The sequence below is a fragment of the Azolla caroliniana genome, unplaced genomic scaffold (genome assembly GCF_043228905.1).
Source record: "Azolla caroliniana isolate FFs.n. ecotype wild unplaced genomic scaffold, voAzoCaro1.0.p SCAF_9, whole genome shotgun sequence".
Taxonomy (NCBI): Eukaryota; Viridiplantae; Streptophyta; class Polypodiopsida; order Salviniales; family Salviniaceae; genus Azolla; species Azolla caroliniana.
This window is the reverse complement of record NW_028230444.1, coordinates 20,059,580-20,078,433: the sequence shown is the minus strand read 5'-3', so window position 1 is coordinate 20,078,433 and position 18,854 is coordinate 20,059,580. Positions and strand designations below refer to the sequence as shown.

The window sequence follows — 18,854 nt, the reverse complement described above, 5'->3', positions numbered from 1 at the left end:
TGAAACATTATTTTAATATCAAACTTTTCCATGGGTTATAGGCAAAATGTAGAGATGATGCATAACAAATAAACCTAACCATGCAATAAATTTCCATATTGATTGTTCATGCTATAAACATGTGTCTATTGTGATTGCATTATACGTTTCAAGTCTCGACATTTACTCAACTATGATTGTGTTGCTCTCTTTGGATGACTTGTCTTCAATGTCACCAATAATATTATTGTAGAAGGCTATCCAAGGTAGGTAGCTCGTTTGTGGTTTGTTAGCTTGTGAAACCCATCGAACAATGATTATTATATTGCACTTGCCCCTAAAACAGCATGGGACGGATGCATATCTATATGTTCAACAAGTACGAGAAACATTGGCTTGCAAGCCTACCATTCAAAAATTGAGTCAAAACCTTTAGCTTGTAACATTATGCTTTCTCACTAAAAGACAATGTTAGAGCCCTCAATAATTTTTCCCAAACATTTCATTTTAAATTTAATTGGGAATTTTTATTTAGCTATTTTCTCTTTAAACATAATAGTGCAATAATATGCCCCATCAATTGTTCATGATATAAACATTTGCCTATTGTGATTGTACTATGTGTTTTAACATTTACTCGACTATGCTTCTGACAACTTCTTTGGATCGCTTGTTTTTCAATGTCTGCAATAATAATATTGAAGAAGGCATTCCAAGGTGGGGTTGATTTTCTGTGGTTTGTTCTCTACTGAAACTCCATTGAGAAAAGCTTATTATATTTCCCTTGCCTCTTTGAACTACATGGGATGGATCCACACACTTGTTCCACGAGTTGATTATCATATAAGGTTGAGGACTTTGTGTACATATACTCATACAAACAGACATCTACATGATATGTATACATATATTCATTTACGATGTGGGCGTAATTATACGATGCATGGAGTGTGGGCATATTGTTATTTTACGAACAAAAAGTTGTTCATACATACCACAACATAACTAGCTAGTTCCACAAACCCATAATAAAAAGCAAAAAGAAGAACACATGGAAAAAAACAAGGCTATATCTATGATTGATGCAACATTTGAAAGGGAACCTATATATGGGAAGAATCAAAGGATACTTTTTGTTGGTCCACCAAATGCTACTTAAGTAAGCATCATCACTAGGAGGAGCACATTAGTGAAGAAGAGAAGGAAGAGAGAAGAAGAACAAGGGTCATAGTGGTGCTAATGAACCCATTAAAGCAAGAAGATGAGGTTGTGGAATTAGTAGAAGAATCAAGAAGAGGAGAAGGGTTGTGGGTTCTCGATGGATCCGTGGACTTCAAAGGTTCGGTTGTGAAACGAGTGGACTCTGGTGCATGGAAGGCCTCCTTCTTCATCATTGGTAATCATAGTATTCAATTTCTTAGTATTCAAGCTTACTTGTTCACATTGAAACCACACATTATTTTTGTGTTCATTAGACCTATTCTTCTTGATATTTATTTATTTAGACAGAGAGAGAGAGAGAGAGAGGTTTGTGTAATTAAGCCAAGTTCTTTCTCCCCTTATTGACATGTATAGAAATACAAACATGATCATTTGGAGTCTGGACACAAAGTATAGATGATATGGGTTGAGAGCCCAAAGAATTCAAGTTGCAATAAGAAATTCTAGATGCTAACAACACACATACAAAATTTTGAGTACTTAATGGCGATGGTTAAGAAAGCACAAGTATACTTAATAGGAAGTTTCAATCGTTTGAGGGTTTAGAGATTTATTTGTGGCTCAACCCTATAGAGATGGTTGGGTTAACTCTTTACAAAGAGTTAGGACACTAATTTGGCATAGTTTTAGGTTAATTGTGAATATATGGTGCATCAAAGGCATATAAATTAGGGTTTTTACCCGAGAGCTTTTGGTGATAGCCTAATTGATCCCACTAGTATTTCCTATTAAAAATTAGTAAAGGTTTTCTTTTTTCTCTCAAATAAAAGCAAAAGCTAACAAAGCATATGCAAGTTATCCTTCATTTGGACACTATGTCCTACATTAAAATGAAAAAGACAAAAGTGAGGATGAGTGTTAGACTTTATGATTGGTAATTGGGCCAAATATGACATATGGAACCAAAAGTGAAACCTTTTCACGTAGTAAGATGAGTGTTAGCTAGATGGATATTATTTTTAACATCTTATTGTGATGTGTGGGATGTGATCTAGAGAGAGAGAGAGAGAGAGAGAATTAGAATTTTTATCATCCATAAAGAGGCTAAATTTGACCTATGGGACCGAGTATACATGTGTTATTGACATGTTTCTCCTTCCTAAGAAGGGGTATTCATACATTGAAGCACAAGGTCTCTATGTGTGAATAAAGCATACACATATGAGTTCAACCTTCTAGGTGGTGTCTTAAGTATGGCACTTAAGTTATCACTCCCTCTTAGTATGTCAACATATCTTGAATGAATTGCACTATACGTCGAGCATGTGAAGAGCAAGTGACATTCATCCTCTACCATGCCTTCATTGCATACTTTACATGTCTTCAAATTCATTACATTTTGATACCATGATGCAACTTCAATACCTAACTTGTGAGATCGAGTGCAAAGTAGTGTAAGGGCTCTACGAGCATTACTACTCATATTGGTAATGAGATAAAGTTGGATATGATCAATAGGCATTCTTGCTTTATATGGAGACCAACATTTAGGGTTGGCATTTGCAATGTAGTATTCTAGCTTTGTCCTCTTAACATCTTCTCACTTCATCCTTAATGATTCCACCAATTTTTCCTCAATCATTACATAATGCATAGCATCGGCCGAAAGCTCTAAAAGATCATCCACACCCCATCTTCTAAATAATTTCCTTATGTCAACAACCCAACCGGATGAGAGAATCTTACTCTTTTGATTCTTTTGTCACTTATATCCAAGATGTGATAATTGATGATTTGGTATATTCTTGACTTTGTAATGTATTTATATACTCTTTGGAATGCCAATATTTCTAAGGGTCGAATACCTATTTCCAAGAGCATAACTTGGTAAGAGGTAGTACATTTAACTCCTAATTGCCTCCTTAAAAACATCTTTTGAATTTTCTCAGTCTCATTCCATGCATTATGAGAGATGGTGCCACCCCATACTTCTACTCCATAAAGCAATACTTGAGTTACCATGGGATTGACCAACATTAGTTTACTTCCCATCCACAAGTATCACTTTGGTTGCATTGGTTCTCCAAAAGGTAATAAGATTTCCACCCAACTTGGAGCCTAGCATCAAAGCATGCACTCCATTTATTTGTGGCGGGTACATCAATACCAATATATTTAAAGCTTTGAACAACTTGTATATGTTCACCTCTATATGTGAGCATAGGGTAATGATGAGGTTGGATGGTTTGCACTACCATCATTTTTGTTTTCTCCACATTCACTGCTAGCCCACTACTATGGCAAAATTCTTATAATTCCCCAAGTAAATGTTGCATACTATCAACATTTTATGAGACAAGTATCACATCATTTGCATATAGAAGCAATAAGATAACATGTTGCATCAATTTGGGGGCATTCAATCCTTCTTCTCTTGCAACCTTATTCACCACTTCTTCTAATTTATCAATACATAAGCCAAAGAGTGTGGGTGATGGTGGACATCCTTGCTTGACCCCCATGTTACTTAAAAAGTGCTTTGAGAATCCACTGTGATTTAAAGGAACTTCAAGACCAAGATAGTTGAAGCTTTCCATACATTCACCAATGATCTTTCTGAGGGATGGGGGTGTTTCGATACTCTCCTCCTTAATCCCATGAATGAAAATGTTCGTTGGTCGTCGTTCACATTCTTTCAATTCTCGAACATCTATGCTTTCTACATTCTTCTTTTGATTCATCACATTCATAATAGATGAGTTTGATATCACATCCCCACCACATATATTAGCCCATGACTTCGTTGTGCATACATTTTCCATCTCACTTATATCCCACATTATCGTGTTCATTTTTTCTTCTTTTAATGCTTCCTTTAACTCAATCGTGTTAATGTGCTCATTTGTTTCCAAAAAATCTCTCTTACACCATTGAATCTCGTCTTTAAGTTTTGCAACCATTTTTTTAAGGCTTTCATTCTCAATGACAACAATTTGGAGCTTAGTGTTCTTATTCATTGGCGTCATAATCTGTTCGCCTTGCTTGTTTATTGTTTCTTGAAGAAAAATCAAGTGACTCATAATCATTTTCTCCATTGTGGTTGAAATCGCAGCTTTATATCAAGAATTGTTGGTGACCTTGGCTCATTATCGATTATACTCCCAGACTTTGTTGTTGCCTTACATGTATTTGCCATTGTAAGACCAAACCCTATAAGAAGTATACCTCTAAAACTTATTAGCTTTAGTTGATTACAAAACTAATCATCTTAGATCATATCATAGATCTTGTTGTGAGCTTCGATTCAAGTCATAGCCAGTCAAAATCAGATCTTCACTCACCCATCCTGGAGGAGATATAAGTACTTTTCTACACGAGGCACGACCGGGGCCCATGTTGTTACATCCTAAGTATCTAGGCAGAAAAAAGGCTTGTAATGGCTAAAATAAATTTAAAGGTAGACACAAAGAGAGAGAGAGAGAGAGAGAGAGAGAGAGAGAGAGAGAGAGAGATTCTATTATCATTGATAGAATTTAGAAAAAAGAAAATTGTCCATAAAGAGGCCAGTTTTGTGCTTTGAGGCGTTGTGTTGGACCGGATTTTTTGACAAAGCGACAACACCCTAACTGTCACTATAGACAAATGGAGCCAAGTCGGCTGAAACATGTGCGCCATCCGACCAAGCCACAAGGATTGATGGTTTGAAAAGGAGAGTTTTCCGTACTGGTAGTGCTCACAGAATTGATGGTCCGAAAAGGAGAGTTTGGGGATATATCCGGCTCTAGATAAATACGTTATGCCAGCCTTGTCAAGGTGTCCAAGTCGTTTGTGCCATAAGGATGACACAGGGACATCAACCAAGAACAAGTCACCTTCTCTGACTTTGACGTATAACGGGTACAATGAATGTACATTTGGTCCTCGAACAAGCAGGAGGTTCCCCCAGTGGAGTGTCCACCCTCATGATGAGAAGCCAGCGCGAATGTCGTCTTCGTCCAGTTGTCCAATCGAGATCAGCGATCTCAAGAGCTCAGGTATATGTTAGACATTATGTAGTACTAGTGTAGAGTCACCCGGAAGGTTAAGTTCTACTGTGTTGATTCCAATTATAGCACAATGCTGCGAATTTCCTGAACTCGGACTGAGTCAAAATGCTGGATCGAATATTGTCAAAATTCGGATCGATAAGGGGTCATATGGTATGATGCACCTAAATCCAAGGGCCATGTGTTCGATCTTCAATCGTAAGCAGAACTTCCGATTCGACTGAGTGTTCTATGAACAAAATGTTCAGATCGCCCGTCAGTACTTTGGCTGAAGAGCCGATGTAGTTGACCTCCCTATGTCATCCACCCTTCTGATAAGCTCGTTGAGCCTTATCATTTTTAGCTTTGAGTGCACGAAAATTGGCCTTGATATGTCCATGTTTCATGCAATAGTTGAAGATTCGATTGTCCCGGGACTTGCTCCGGCTTAACTGATTTGTCGGCGATCGGGAAGAACTTCTCTCATGATTGTTCGGTCAGTTGGACGAACCTTGTACTACGTAGGAGTCACTAGCCGAATCGTTTGCAAACTATTTCCTCCGAGAAGCATCCGTCAAGATTGACCTCGTGACTTCAGAGTACTTCACGGTGGCAATCAACACATTGCACACAATTGTGAAGAACGTTTCCCACGAAGGGGGGAGACTACTCATGAGCAACATTGCTTTTAACTCGTATTCAATTGTCGTCCCTTGAGCTGAATTTTGGGAGCTTAACCTTTCGTACTCCTTGAGGTGTGCCTAGACTGAATCGAATTCTTTCATCTGAAGGTTGTAGAGGTGTCGTATTAAATTTTATTTTTTTGTGGCGACCTTCTTTTGGTAAGTGTCCAATAGTGTTTTCCATAGTTGGAAGGTAGTCGAACACAATTGCATTGTGAAGTACATTGACTCCAACAAGTGCATTCGAATGGTGGTGCAAACAATTATGTCCAACTTCGTCCACTCATTCGGCTTATATCCTTCTAAAGCATTTTTTTTCTTGATTAGGTCGATCTGACCCTTGACTATTAGGTAGTCCTGCATCTGCTCCTTCCAAAAGTTGACATTCGAACCATCGAACTTCCTTAGACTCATCTCTCATGAGCCAGATGTTGATGCCATCTGTGTTGGCTTTGGAAGCCTCTATTCAGAGTTGGCTAAGAATAGTGGTTGGGTGTAGCCGACTAACTCATCCGAATTCGTTCTAGCCGAGGTTGAACACGAGTCGAATCAACTTCGACTATTGGCAAGTTCTGTCCAAAGTGGCTATAGTCGATCGACCTAACCGAATTGGACACGAATGCGTCAATTGGTTAGCCGATTGGATTTTGGATGGCAGTTGGGTACTAAACTTGCTTGGAGTGGCTATAGCGATTGGAGGGACAAAGCCGATTGGTCTTCCCGAATGTCGCCTAGCCGGATTGAGTACAATTAATTGTCAATCCGAATCCAGTTGCCGATTTCAAAGTTCCGATAGCAGATTATGTGCCTTTGTACCATTTTCCCGGAAAATCCTGATTTGAGTGACTACAACATCGAGAGGAACAGATCCGACTAGTCTTCCCGAATAATGTCTAGCCAAATGAAGCATAGATGGGGTTGTTCCTAGGGTGAACTTTGTGTCAAGTGGTTACAATGAGCTAGTGAACAACATCGGATGACCTATTCGGTTGTCGCCTAACCGGGTGAAGCATAAGTATGGCCATCATATTTGGAATCCCACTTTGAGAAAGTGGGACTAGTTGGCTTACTCTAGAGGCGATTTAACACAATGAAGTGCAAACCCGTGGCTATTTCTTCTTAGGAGAATATGATTTTGTGAGAGTTGCTTGACTGAAGATTTCAGCTCGGTTGAAATCTCAAAAACTGTCCCAAAAACTCTATATTGTCCCAAAAACTTAGAGAGAGAGAGATTCTATTATTATCTTCGGAGATCAAATATGACCAACAAGACCAAAAATATTACATTTCACATAATACATGTGACGACGAGTAGCGACTCTCAATGTTCAAGAACTTTACCAATGAATGTTACAATTGAGAGTGCACATTGTGGTTGTGCGAGAAACTCGTGCAAGGATTGGGTTTGGTTGAAGATTTGGGGAAAGCATAGTCGAATGTGATCAAAGACAAAGCATTGTATCAAATTTTGATACTAAGATTCTTGAACTTGTTTAGGGAAAAGTATGCATAGTTGACCACTCTCATCACTTGTGCCCCAATGCCCCATCTCACATCGCAATACATGTGAACTATATTGTAGGGAATCAATGGTTTGGATGACAAACAACGGGATGGGCGCTAACATGTATTGATTTATACAATTTCCCCATTCGACAAAGAATATGGTTTTGTAATTAGGTGCAATATGTGTAGTATAATGTATGAAGTGTGAGCCCCCACATTTTTCCCATGTCATGACACATTGGTGTTGCAAAAATGCCTCGTTTATTAAGGAATTTCTTGATGCATCATGAAGCAAGTGTGTTGTATCTCATCTACCAAACCATTTTTCCATAGCTACTTGCACCGAACTTGAATATAATTTTTTGCGTTTATGCGTCTTTTAGATCTTTTTGTTTGCTTCCGAAGTCAATGTGAGGGACTTTTTTAAGCCTTAAGAATGTATTCAACAATGGGAAGTAATATTGTTTAAGTAAGAGGAGTATGTATGGCATTTGTTTCTTACCTTGTAGAAACATTGTAAGAAAATGTTTTTGGACATTTTTAAACTCTTTCCAAGTAAATTTAGGGATGTTACCACCCCATAGAGAAGCACCAGTGTCACCAAAGAGTCGAAAAGGTATTCCTTGGGATCCAACACTTAATTTCTCTATATGATTGCATGTGTCCTCAAGTATATAATATGCTCTCTTTCCTGCCTCTAAACGGAGGGTAGTACATTCATTCCATCTATGATTTGAAAGAACTTCAAGACCAAGAAAGTTGAAGCTTTCCTCACATTCAAGTGGCTCATTATTGTACATAATGCATGGTTTTCACAAGCATAATTTTTGTTTTAGAGTTATTGACATTTGATGTAATATGCTTGCGAATTCTTTCCAATGCCTTTGTTGAGAGATCAAGCTCAACTTAGTTTAGTTATTTAGTCAACCATGTAACTTCGTATTTACCTAGATAGAATCTAGTTAGGAGTGTTGACTATAACGCCTTAAATAGGACCTTGTACTTAAATAGGAGCTTCCATGCCGAACAAGGTCGGCAAATGTGGCCCATCACTTGCAATTATTGTGGCAAAATCGGCCACCACGAAGAGGAGTGTCGGAAAAAGAGAAGTGAGTAGGCTTCGATAAGCTGACAACTCACAAACTACGCCAACAACTCTGAATACGACGACTACGGTGGTCTATTCGTAATGAGACATAGAGTGAACTCTATGATGGCCTCCGACTCCACAAGCACCTCCAACTCAGAAGACGTGTGGTTCGTCGATTCCGGCGCCTCACATCACATGACATCCCACGAAGAGTGGTTCAGTGATTTGCGCACACCCAATCAACCCGGCGTCATAGAGACGGGTGACGACACCTCACATCCAATTCGCCACATTGGTAACGTTCCATTCGGCAATGACGACAAAAACAATTGCATCAAGAATGTCTTGCACGTGCCCACAATAACGAAGAATTTGGTCTCGGTCGGCCAAATTGTGGAGCAAGGCATGCAAGTTCGTTTCAACAACAAAGGATGCTTCATAGAAAAAAAATGGCCGACTCATAGCCAAGAGACGGAAAGACGGTCGCATGTTCATCCTCAATTCAAACGAGGTGAAATCGTCCATGTATGCCAAAGGTCTCAAAACCGAGACAAGCATTGAGTTGTGGCACAAGAGAATCAGCCACATAAACCTTCAACGGCTCTGAGCTATTCAAACAAAGGGAGTCATCATCGGACTTTTAACCTTTGAGTCCACCAAGTATGCGAAGCGTGTGAACTCGGCAAACAACATCGACTCCCATTTATGAAGGAGAGCTCCGCAAGCAAAGGCCTCCTCGACATCATACACTCGGATGTATGGGGACCGGCTCAAACGCCGACGATCGGTGGATGCCGATTCTATGTCACCTTCATCAACTACTCGCGCTACGTGTGGATCTTCCCGATTAAGAAGAAGAGTGAAGTGTTCTCCCACTCCCAAAAGCTCAAGGGCCAAGTCGAAAAAGAAACCGGTCGGCACATTCGATGCCTATGATCAGATGGAGGCAAGGAGTACTTCTCCGATGAATTCACCTCCTACCTCCAAAGTGAAGGCATTCAGAGAGAATTCTCATGTCGACACACACCCCAACAAAATGGAGTCGCCAAAAGGAAGAATCGGCAAATACTCGAGGTAGCACGCGCCATGATGCATGAGAAGCACATGTCGAATTTCTATTGGGCCGAAGCGGCATCCACAACCGTCTATCTCATGAATCGATGCACCACTAATGGAGTGCATGAGCTAACTCCATACGAGCTCCTCGTCGGAAGGAAGCCGATCTTGTCGCACCTCAAGGTGTTTGGAAGCATTGCGAATGTACGCATCCCGAACGAACAACGACAGAAGCCCGACACGAAGTTGGTGTTATAGGTTTTAGGGTTAGGGTCAAGGATGATAATCATGATAAAGATAGACATGGTGGTCATGATGAGGATGATGAAGAGCATGATGATGAGAGATCGTATAGAGAAGCATAGAGAAGCATTGCGGGGTGGGGGGTGGTGCCTAGAATGGCTCCACCCCCCTCCCAAGGGGATTCAACGTTGAGGGGGAGAGAGAGAGAGAAAGAGGGATGACAAGAGAGAGATTAGGAGAGAAATGGTTCATTCTTCATTCATTCCCCATAAGGGGTTAAATAGTACAAGAGGGGGTAGTTACAAAGGGGTGTAAGCCCCATAGAGCATTCATACTGGACACTCACTCACACCTCATCGTATCCCTCCACATGCACACACGTGTGCATGTGTTCACATACATATCAACTCACAATTACATTTATGTTCCCTACACATATACAACATCATCATGATAATATTCGACCCTCGCTCATCACACTTGACTCTCCGTACAACTCGTACGGGGTAACACATATGGCACGCCCGTGGGAAAGTGCGTTGCACGTCGATCCCACATGCCTTGATGATGATATTTCTTCGACCGGAACTTCCATCGGTCCTTTCAACGATCGACTCCCTCGATCGGAATGCTTGACTCGAACATTTTTGTCGGTCAACAAATCGTCTGCAACACAACATTCTCGTTTTGTCGGCTTACGAACTTCGTCATGGGTCCAAAATCATGTCGTATGTATGTGTGTTCTTCCTTTGTTTTGAGTGTGTGTGAGTAGTCTTGGGGATTTTCAAAATTCTAGTGGTGCCCTCTTATTTTTTAAAATTTTGATATGTACCCTTGAGGTTTCACAATTTCATTCAGCACCCTCAAGGTTTCAATATTTGTTACATGCCCCCCCCTTTTTTTTCTTCTTTTTCTCTCTGTTTTCAATTTTATTCTAGGTTTTTCTCTTTATTTCTTCTTCTTGCTCTTGTATCTCTGTCTCTCTCGTGCTCACGTCTGTCTCTGTATGCCTTTCTCTTCTTCGATTTTCTTCTTTCTCTTCTTTTTCTCTCTTTCTTCTTCTTTTCTGTCTTTCTTCTCCGTCTCTCCATGTCTTCCATGACTTCTTCCATTTTTCCTCTCTTTCTTTCTCTTCTTCTCTGTTTGTGCTGCTCCATCCTTTCTTCTCCTTCATTCTTTTTTCTTCCTTTTGCACTATTTCTCCTCGTTCTATGCCTGTTTTTGCTTCCTCTCCTTCTGAAGCTCCATAGTATCCATCCCTCGGCGCCAGTCGCCGTCTGTCTCTGCCTCTGCAACCGTCTCTGTGCGGCCACTGTCCGGCGTCATCGTCTTTATTAGCCCTATCCGGCCTATCTCTATTCCGGCCGTCGATCCGGCCGCTGTTCACCCTTCTATTCGTCCAATGTCTCTATCCAGCCCTTTCGGTTGCCTCTCCGTCACTTTGGCCATCTCCTAGCTGTTGTTGTCCGTTGTCCGGCCGTTGTTTGGTCGTTATCGTCAGACATCTTCGTCGTCCTGCCGGCTCTGTCTGACTCCCGCCACCATTTCCGACCGTTGTTGTTTGGCCGTCTCTGTTTTCCGTCGTCCTCCGACACCGTCCGTCTTCCTGGCGGCCTGTCTGCTTCCCCGGCCTTGTCTGGTCCTCTGGCCGCTCCGGCCGCTCCAGCCACTGTCTGGCTATTCCGACTGGTTTCCGGCCCTTCCGGCAGCTTTTTCTGCCGTCTGGCCCGTCGTTTCATTGTCATTCGGCGTCTCGTCTGCTGTTCGACCTAGGGTTTGCTCATGGCTTTTGGGGTCTCTGGCCCTTTCCGTCTCTGTCCGGCTGTATCTCCGACAGAAACCGTTTTCATCTCTCGTTGTCTTCGTCTGGCGCCCTGAGCCTTTTGTCCGTCAATGTTGTTGTCGAGTCACCCTCGTTGGTCCTGCTGTCTTTGCATGTGTGTGTTTGTTGTGATGTCCCTTTTTCTGGTTGTCGATGTTTGGTCCACGTCTGCATCTTCTTCTCTGTCTTCGATGCCCCTTCGGTGATAACCAACTTTGGTTCTTGTTCCGATTCCGGTTCCACTCTCTTTGCGTTGTTTCTTCTGGAACCATAGCCCATGCATTCGCAGCACATCCTGCCGGCCTCCGCTCCACACACTGCGTCTTCCACCGCAGTCTTCAGGTGGGCTTCTCTTACCGGTCGTGCTGGCACCGGTTCCCTCTGCGTCGCTGTTTTTCCAGCCGTGCATCTTGCACCACGCATTCGAACACGCACATTGTCACTAACCGCATTCGGAAACACGTACATGGACACCAATCGCAACCTTGCACAAACATCGTTTCCATTCATGAATTCTTTCATCGCATTGTCATTTCCTGCACTCACACAAATATGTCGCTATGGCCTTCGCTATGGCCTTCATCACCGCGTATCATTCTTTGACTCCGTTTCCAAAGGGGGGTCGCCGTAGTGGTCGCCAAAAGGTGTTATAGGTTTTAGGGTTAGGGTCAAGGATGATAATCATGATAAAGATAGACATGGTGGTCATGATGAGGATGATGAAGAGCATGATGATGAGAGATCGTATAGAGAAGCATAGAGAAGCATTGCGGGGTGGGGGGTGGTGCCTAGAATGGCTCCACCCCCCTCCCAAGGGGATTCAACGTTGAGGGGGAGAGAGAGAGAGAAAGAGGGATGACAAGAGAGAGATTAGGAGAGAAATGGTTCATTCTTCATTCATTCCCCATAAGGGGTTAAATAGTACAAGAGGGGGTAGTTACAAAGGGGTGTAAGCCCCATAGAGCATTCATACTGGACACTCACTCACACCTCATCGTATCCCTCCACATGCACACACGTGTGCATGTGTTCACATACATATCAACTCACAATTACATTTATGTTCCCTACACATATACAACATCATCATGATAATATTCGACCCTCGCTCATCACACTTGACTCTCCGTACAACTCGTACGGGGTAACAGTTGGAGGAATGTATCCTCATAGGATACTTGTCTGAAAAGAAGGCATACAAGTGCTACAACACTTCTACCCGAGAGGTTTGGATAAGTCGAGACGTAATCTTCGACAAGTCCACATCCTGGTACGCACCAGAGACAACTTCGACTCCGACTCCACTCGACCTGGAATCCGCCGAACAAGAGGCAGAAGATGGAGATTGCTTCGAACACATGTTCGAAGAAAGTCCGATTACAACAAGGCCTAGTGGGCAACAAGAGCCCCCACGCAACCCAAGCACATCGCGGCCAAATACGACCTTGGACAAAGGCAAAGGTAAGATGCCCAAATAAGAAGTCGATCACCCCGACAACAGTGATTCGGATGTGTCGGCTTCCTCGCTAGATAGTGAGTTTGGTGTACCCATCATGCGGACACCTGGAGTAAAGAAGGCGCTCACATCGGCGAGCGAAAAACTTCGACGAGAGAAGAGTCTCGTCACTCGGCTCGCCTACAACAAGTACATGGCCCATCACTATGCCTTCGCGATGAAGGTAGCGGCCGAACAAGTTCCAAAGAGCTCCACCAAAGCGGCTCGTAACCCACGATAAGTGGAAGTAGTCGACCTTCGCCCACACACTACAAGCCTTCGTCACCGGCTTGAGGGGAAGGAACCGAGATTGCCACGGCGAAGAAAGCCGAAGGCCGGACGAAAGCACACAAAGCCGACAAAAGCCAAAGCGGATGTCGGACACCACACACTTGAGCTTGAGGGGGCGTGTTGAGAGATCAAGCTCAACTTAGTTTAGTTATTTAGTCAACTATGTAACTTCGTATTTACCTAGATAGAATCTAGTTAGGAGTGTTGACTATAACGCCTTAAATAGGACCTTGTACTTAAGTGAGATATTCTAGATCCTCCACTCCTAAGTACATTTAATATAGGACTTGCACCTTAGTGCCTATATTCTACTCACACATGTGCACCTTTGCACATAAGATGTATATATACCTCATTGTGGGTATTTTTGTATCTTGATGATGATGATGCTAATTTAATATAGAGTTAATCATACCCCATCTTGTGTTGTGCATAAGTGTAACTTCCTCTCTCTCTTCCTCTCACACACATACACACACATATCACATAATCTTCCGCTTAACTTAATCACATAATTAGGTACTAATTAACCCATAGTTAATCACCTAATTCTTAACATCTTTCATAAGAATTTGTGCTTCTCCTAAAGTATTTGAAAAAAGGACTACATCAGTTGCAGATAACAAAAACATGACGATGACATTCCAAATGGCAACTTCTTCAATTCTTTCTTCCTTTACAAACCTGGCAACCATTTCATTCAAAAACATGAATGCATAAACCAAATAGAGTTGGTGTGAGTGGGCAACCTTGCTTAACATCAATATTGCTATTGAAAAAATCTAAAAGTCTATCGCCCATATGCACACAACCTATAACCTCCTCATAGATTTGGGAAATTGCAAGTATATATTCAATTGACACCTCGAGTTCTTCCATTCGCCTTCGAAGATGCTCACAAGGTACCATATCAAAAGCTTTCTTAAAGTCTATGAAGCAACAATTTAAATTTACCTCTCAAGCGACTTTCCTCTACCAAACCAGTTTTCCATATCTTACATCCTCTTAATATGTCATCAAATGTCTCACAAATCATACTATATGATGAGCATGTGTAAAGCAAGTGACATTTATCCTCTACCAATTCTTAACTACATACCTTACACGTCATCCTACTTTATATGTTTTGATGTTGTGATAGTACTTCAATAACTAGCTTTTGTAATATTTTGGATTGTTTAGCATCCTACCATTTTATTCTTAGACTTTCTATTAGTCTTTCCTCAATAACCATTATTACACATTGCATAACATCACTTGAAAACTCTAAGAGGTCTTCCACACCCAACCTTTTTAATGATTTTTTCATGTCAACCACCAAACACGATGAGAGAATTTTTCTCGTATGATATTTTTGGAGTTACATCCAACATTCCAAGAAAAAAATGGTAATATATGGTTTGTCATATTTTTCACTTTGTAATGTACCGATGTACTTTTTATAATGCCAACATCTTTATCACTTGAGAACCTATTTCCAATTCCATAACTTGGTAGGTAGTAGTGGATTTAATTTCCAATTGTCCCCTCAAGAAGATTTTCTAAATATCCCCAGTGTCATTCCATGCATTTAGCGAGATAGTATCACCCCATTTTTCCTACATATATATAGAGAGTGTGTGTGTGAGAGAGAGAGTCCAGATGGATGTAGCTTAGTTGGTAAGGTTGTCCAATGGAGACCAGGTGGTCATGGGTTCAACCCCTACTTTCTACATTGGCATCTAGTGAAGTAAGAGATATATATGAAGTATATAATAGAGAGAAGTGAAAAAAGTGGGTTTCGAACCCAAGATGTAGTGCTTGTAGTGTTAATAGTTTACCACTAGGGTAAGCTAATTACGAGAGAGAGAGAGAGAGAGAGAGAGAGAGACTACATTGTTTGTATTGTATATTGCAGGTAGTGAGTTGAGTGAAAGATTCTCATATTATGGCATTGCTTCCAATTTGATAACTTACATGACAAGTGTCTTACACCAAAGCTTGTCTTCAGCTGCCAAAGATATTAACAATTGGGTTGGGATCACTCTTATTCTCCCATTTGTTGGAGCTTTTCTTGCCGATGCTTACTTTGGCAAATTTTGGATCATCTTTTTTGTCTCAATTCTTTATGTTTTGGTATGTTCATTTTCTATATCATGTAAAAGCATTCATACATATCCAACATATAAATTACATAGACATAGACATACATCTACATGTCCACATATAGATACACTTCCATATATCCATAGACAAATTATGAAAATATGCATATACATTTCTAGATAGTTTTTTGAATCGCCAAATTTTATACACACATTAGGGACTAATGTGGTTTGGACTTAGACAACAAACCTAGGGCTTGATAGTCCAAAAAGGGTTACGTATCCTTATATGGCCTTCTCTTTCATAGAATTATGAGTGGCAGAAAAGTTAGGAAAGCATGTGCATCCTTCATGCGTATATACTTGTACATTACAAAACAAGAGAAGCTAGAAATGGACTATCCACCTAACCAATCACCCCCATTGTTTGTTTAAGCATTAGGTTTTTTCTGTTGATATATGTGTATTTGTGTGCATATACATGTGTGTGTAATTAGTCTTGATGAGAGAGAGAGAGAGAGATAATTTATCACAATATTGTCTTGTGACATTCTAGGGATTGATATTCTTGACTCTTTCTGTAAGCATAAGATCTCTCAAACCTCCACCTTGCAACGCCAATGGTGTTTGCCCAAAAGCAAGCTTGAACCAAATGGCATTCTTCATGTTCTCACTATATCTCATATCCATTGGGACCGGGGGTATCAAACCGTGTCTAGAGGCATTTGGTGCTGACCAATTCGATGAAGAGGATGCTCGAGAGAAGAAAATGAAGAGTTCATTCTTCAATTGGTGGTATTGTGGAATTAATGCGGGTGCTATGTTGGCATTTACAATCTTAGTCTACGTACAAGATAACGTCAATTGGGGAGTAGGGTTTGGCATACCAACCATCATTATGACCTTTGCTTTTGTTGTTTTTTTTACGGGAACTAAATACTACAGACACAAGTTACCCAGTGGAAGCCTCATCACTAGCATGGCAAAGGTAATGGTAGCAACTTTTCGGAAGCGCAACTTACAACTTCCAAACAATGTAGATATGTTACATGAGGTCGATAATGAGCAACTTATTCGAGTGGGAAGGCGAAAGTTGGTTCACACCAATCGATTAAGGTTAAAAACAAATCTGTAGGACTTGGTTTTCTCTATGTGTTTTAATTCTAGGACTAAAAAAAGAACATAGTACATCATATATTTACAAAACATTTTTAGATCTAGTATTTGTAGTGTTCTGCATTAAAAGCTTCTTGCAAGCAAGGGAGTCAAATACCAAGGGAGGTACAAAGTGACTCGTGAGTACACAAAAAGTTTAGAACTTTTTGCCATGTGGGAAGAACCCCATTCCCTTCATGTTGAGATACCCTTATAGAAATTTAAAAACCAAAAAACTTTGACATACCCTTAAGTTTACCTTTATTTCCCCAAAGGCCTTGAGTTTGTGTGATTTCCACACTATGAAATCGTCATCAATAGATAGGGTCATTTGGGCACATTACAAAAGGATAGGGTTATTTAATGCAATAGAGAAATATTAATGGATATTTGGGAAAACTTGAGTTAACCTTTATTTCCCCAAAGGTCCTAAGCTGTACTGATTTCCACAAGTACCATCAAAAAACATTTATATGCATATTGAGAAATTATATGGTTAATTCATCACCCTTTTTTCACTAGGGGTAGTTAGAGAAATAGACAAATAGCAATGGATATTTGGCAAAACTAAGTTTGTATTTCTACAAATGCCCTAAGCTTTTGTGATTTTCACAAATACCATTCCCGAGAAATTAAAGTATACTAAGTGATTATATGGTCAATCTATCACTTTTTTTCTAAAACTAGGGGAATTTGGGCACATTACAAAAGCATAGGGGCATTTGAAAAAACACAAAAACACTTCATGGATATATGCGAGTTTTCCCAAATAACAATAATAATATAATGAGTGAACTTTTCTTCATTTCTTTGATCAATTGTTGATTGTATTTTGAATTGTACTGCAAGAATAGGTTTCTTGATAAAGCTGCAATAATGGGGCATTCACAAACAACTAACCTCACAAGTGTGAGCTCATGGAATCTATGCACCCTAACACAAATCGAGGAGACAAAGCTTATGTTTCATATTCTTCCAATATGGTTCTTAATGTTGCCCTATGGCATTGCAATGGCACAAGTAGCTACACTTTTCACTAAACAAGGAAGTACCATGGATAGAAAAATAGGCCCAAATTTTGAAATACCTGCAGCTTCTTTACAAGCGATGGGATCTATAAGCATCATCATTATACTTCCTCTCTATGACCTTGTCTTAGTGCCACTTGTTCGACAATTCACAGGTCATCAAAGAGGCATAACAATGCTTCAAAGGATTGGAGTTGGGCTTTTCTTGTCAATTCTATGCATGGGTGTCGCAGCTCTCACTGAAATGCATAGACTAAATATGGCGAAAAAATATGACAACAAGAACAACGCCGATATTCTCAATCAGACCATCCCTATGAGTATATTTTGGCTCCTACCACAATATATTCTTGTTGGTGTATGCGATGTGTTCGGCATCGTTGGTCAACAAGAGTTCTTCTACGATCAAGTGCCTGATACATCAAGAAGCTTTGGTATGGCCATGTATCTTTCTAGTGTTGGCGTAGGTAACTTTTTGAGTAGTTTACTTATCACCATTATAGAAACCATCACTAACAAAGGCACACATAGTTGGTTTGCTAATAACATCAATAAAGGCCACTTGGACTACTTTTATTGGCTCCTATGCGGGATGAGCTTCATCAACTTTGTTGTATATATCATTGTCACAAATAACTACAAATACAAAGAAGTGCAATGTGTCATGAAGGCTTCTTCTGGTAACAGCTTTCTTGAGGAGAATGCACCCAAGATGGCTGTGCAAAATGGTTGAAATTTTTATTCTCCCACGAAGACTCCCCCATGTAGGCCACTAAAGCAAATCCTTTCTTGAGGCAGGCACACATATAAGCTCTCAGTTGTGGAAAATGCTTGAATTTTGGATGTTCCACCAAGATTCCAGCATGTATCCCACTACAGCAAATCATTGTTTTGGTTGCTCCTTTCATTCTAGATTTAAGCTACGATTTACACTCAACACTAACTCATAAACTTCTGTTCCAATTATTCGAGACTCAACCGTCCTATATCAAAGCCCATGTTAGAATATTAGTGCCTTGAACATGTCTAATTCTATGATATACCACCCTTACAGGTTCTTACACTTCATATTTCTAAATAATGGCGTTTTTATACTTTGAATACAATTAACGTAGTTTTTAGCTTTTGATTAGGAGTTCTAGTAATTAACATCATAATTCATGTTAGTTAAAAGTAATATCAGGTTTAGAGCTAAATTAGATAATTGCATGCTATACTTATTATCAACAATCTTCA

The 18,854-nt window shown here is 40.4% G+C and overlaps 1 protein-coding gene across 1 annotated transcript; it reads left to right on the top strand.

Moving 5' to 3' along the window:
• Positions 1-1,146: 1,146 nt before the first annotated feature.
• LOC147860509 (protein NRT1/ PTR FAMILY 8.1-like) lies at positions 1,147-18,530 on the top strand. The gene is made up of 4 exons (XM_087324710.1): positions 1,147-1,375; positions 15,249-15,466; positions 15,992-16,551; positions 17,445-18,530. Exons 1-4 carry the CDS (start codon positions 1,219-1,221, stop codon positions 18,349-18,351), a joined length of 1,842 nt encoding a protein of 613 aa, XP_087180836.1. The 5' UTR covers positions 1,147-1,218; the 3' UTR covers positions 18,352-18,530.
• The last annotated feature ends 324 nt before the right edge of the window (positions 18,531-18,854 follow it).

Excerpts from the sequence above, each read along its gene's own strand:
- LOC147860509 (XM_087324710.1), top strand. The coding sequence starts at position 1,219 with ATGAACCCATTAAAGCAAGAAGATGAGGTTGTGGAATTAGTAGAAGAA. Across the intron at positions 1,376-15,248 it reads GGCCTCCTTCTTCATCATTG|GTAGTGAGTTGAGTGAAAGA; the intron begins GTAATCATAGTA and ends TGTATATTGCAG. Across the intron at positions 15,467-15,991 it reads TCTCAATTCTTTATGTTTTG|GGATTGATATTCTTGACTCT; the intron begins GTATGTTCATTT and ends GTGACATTCTAG.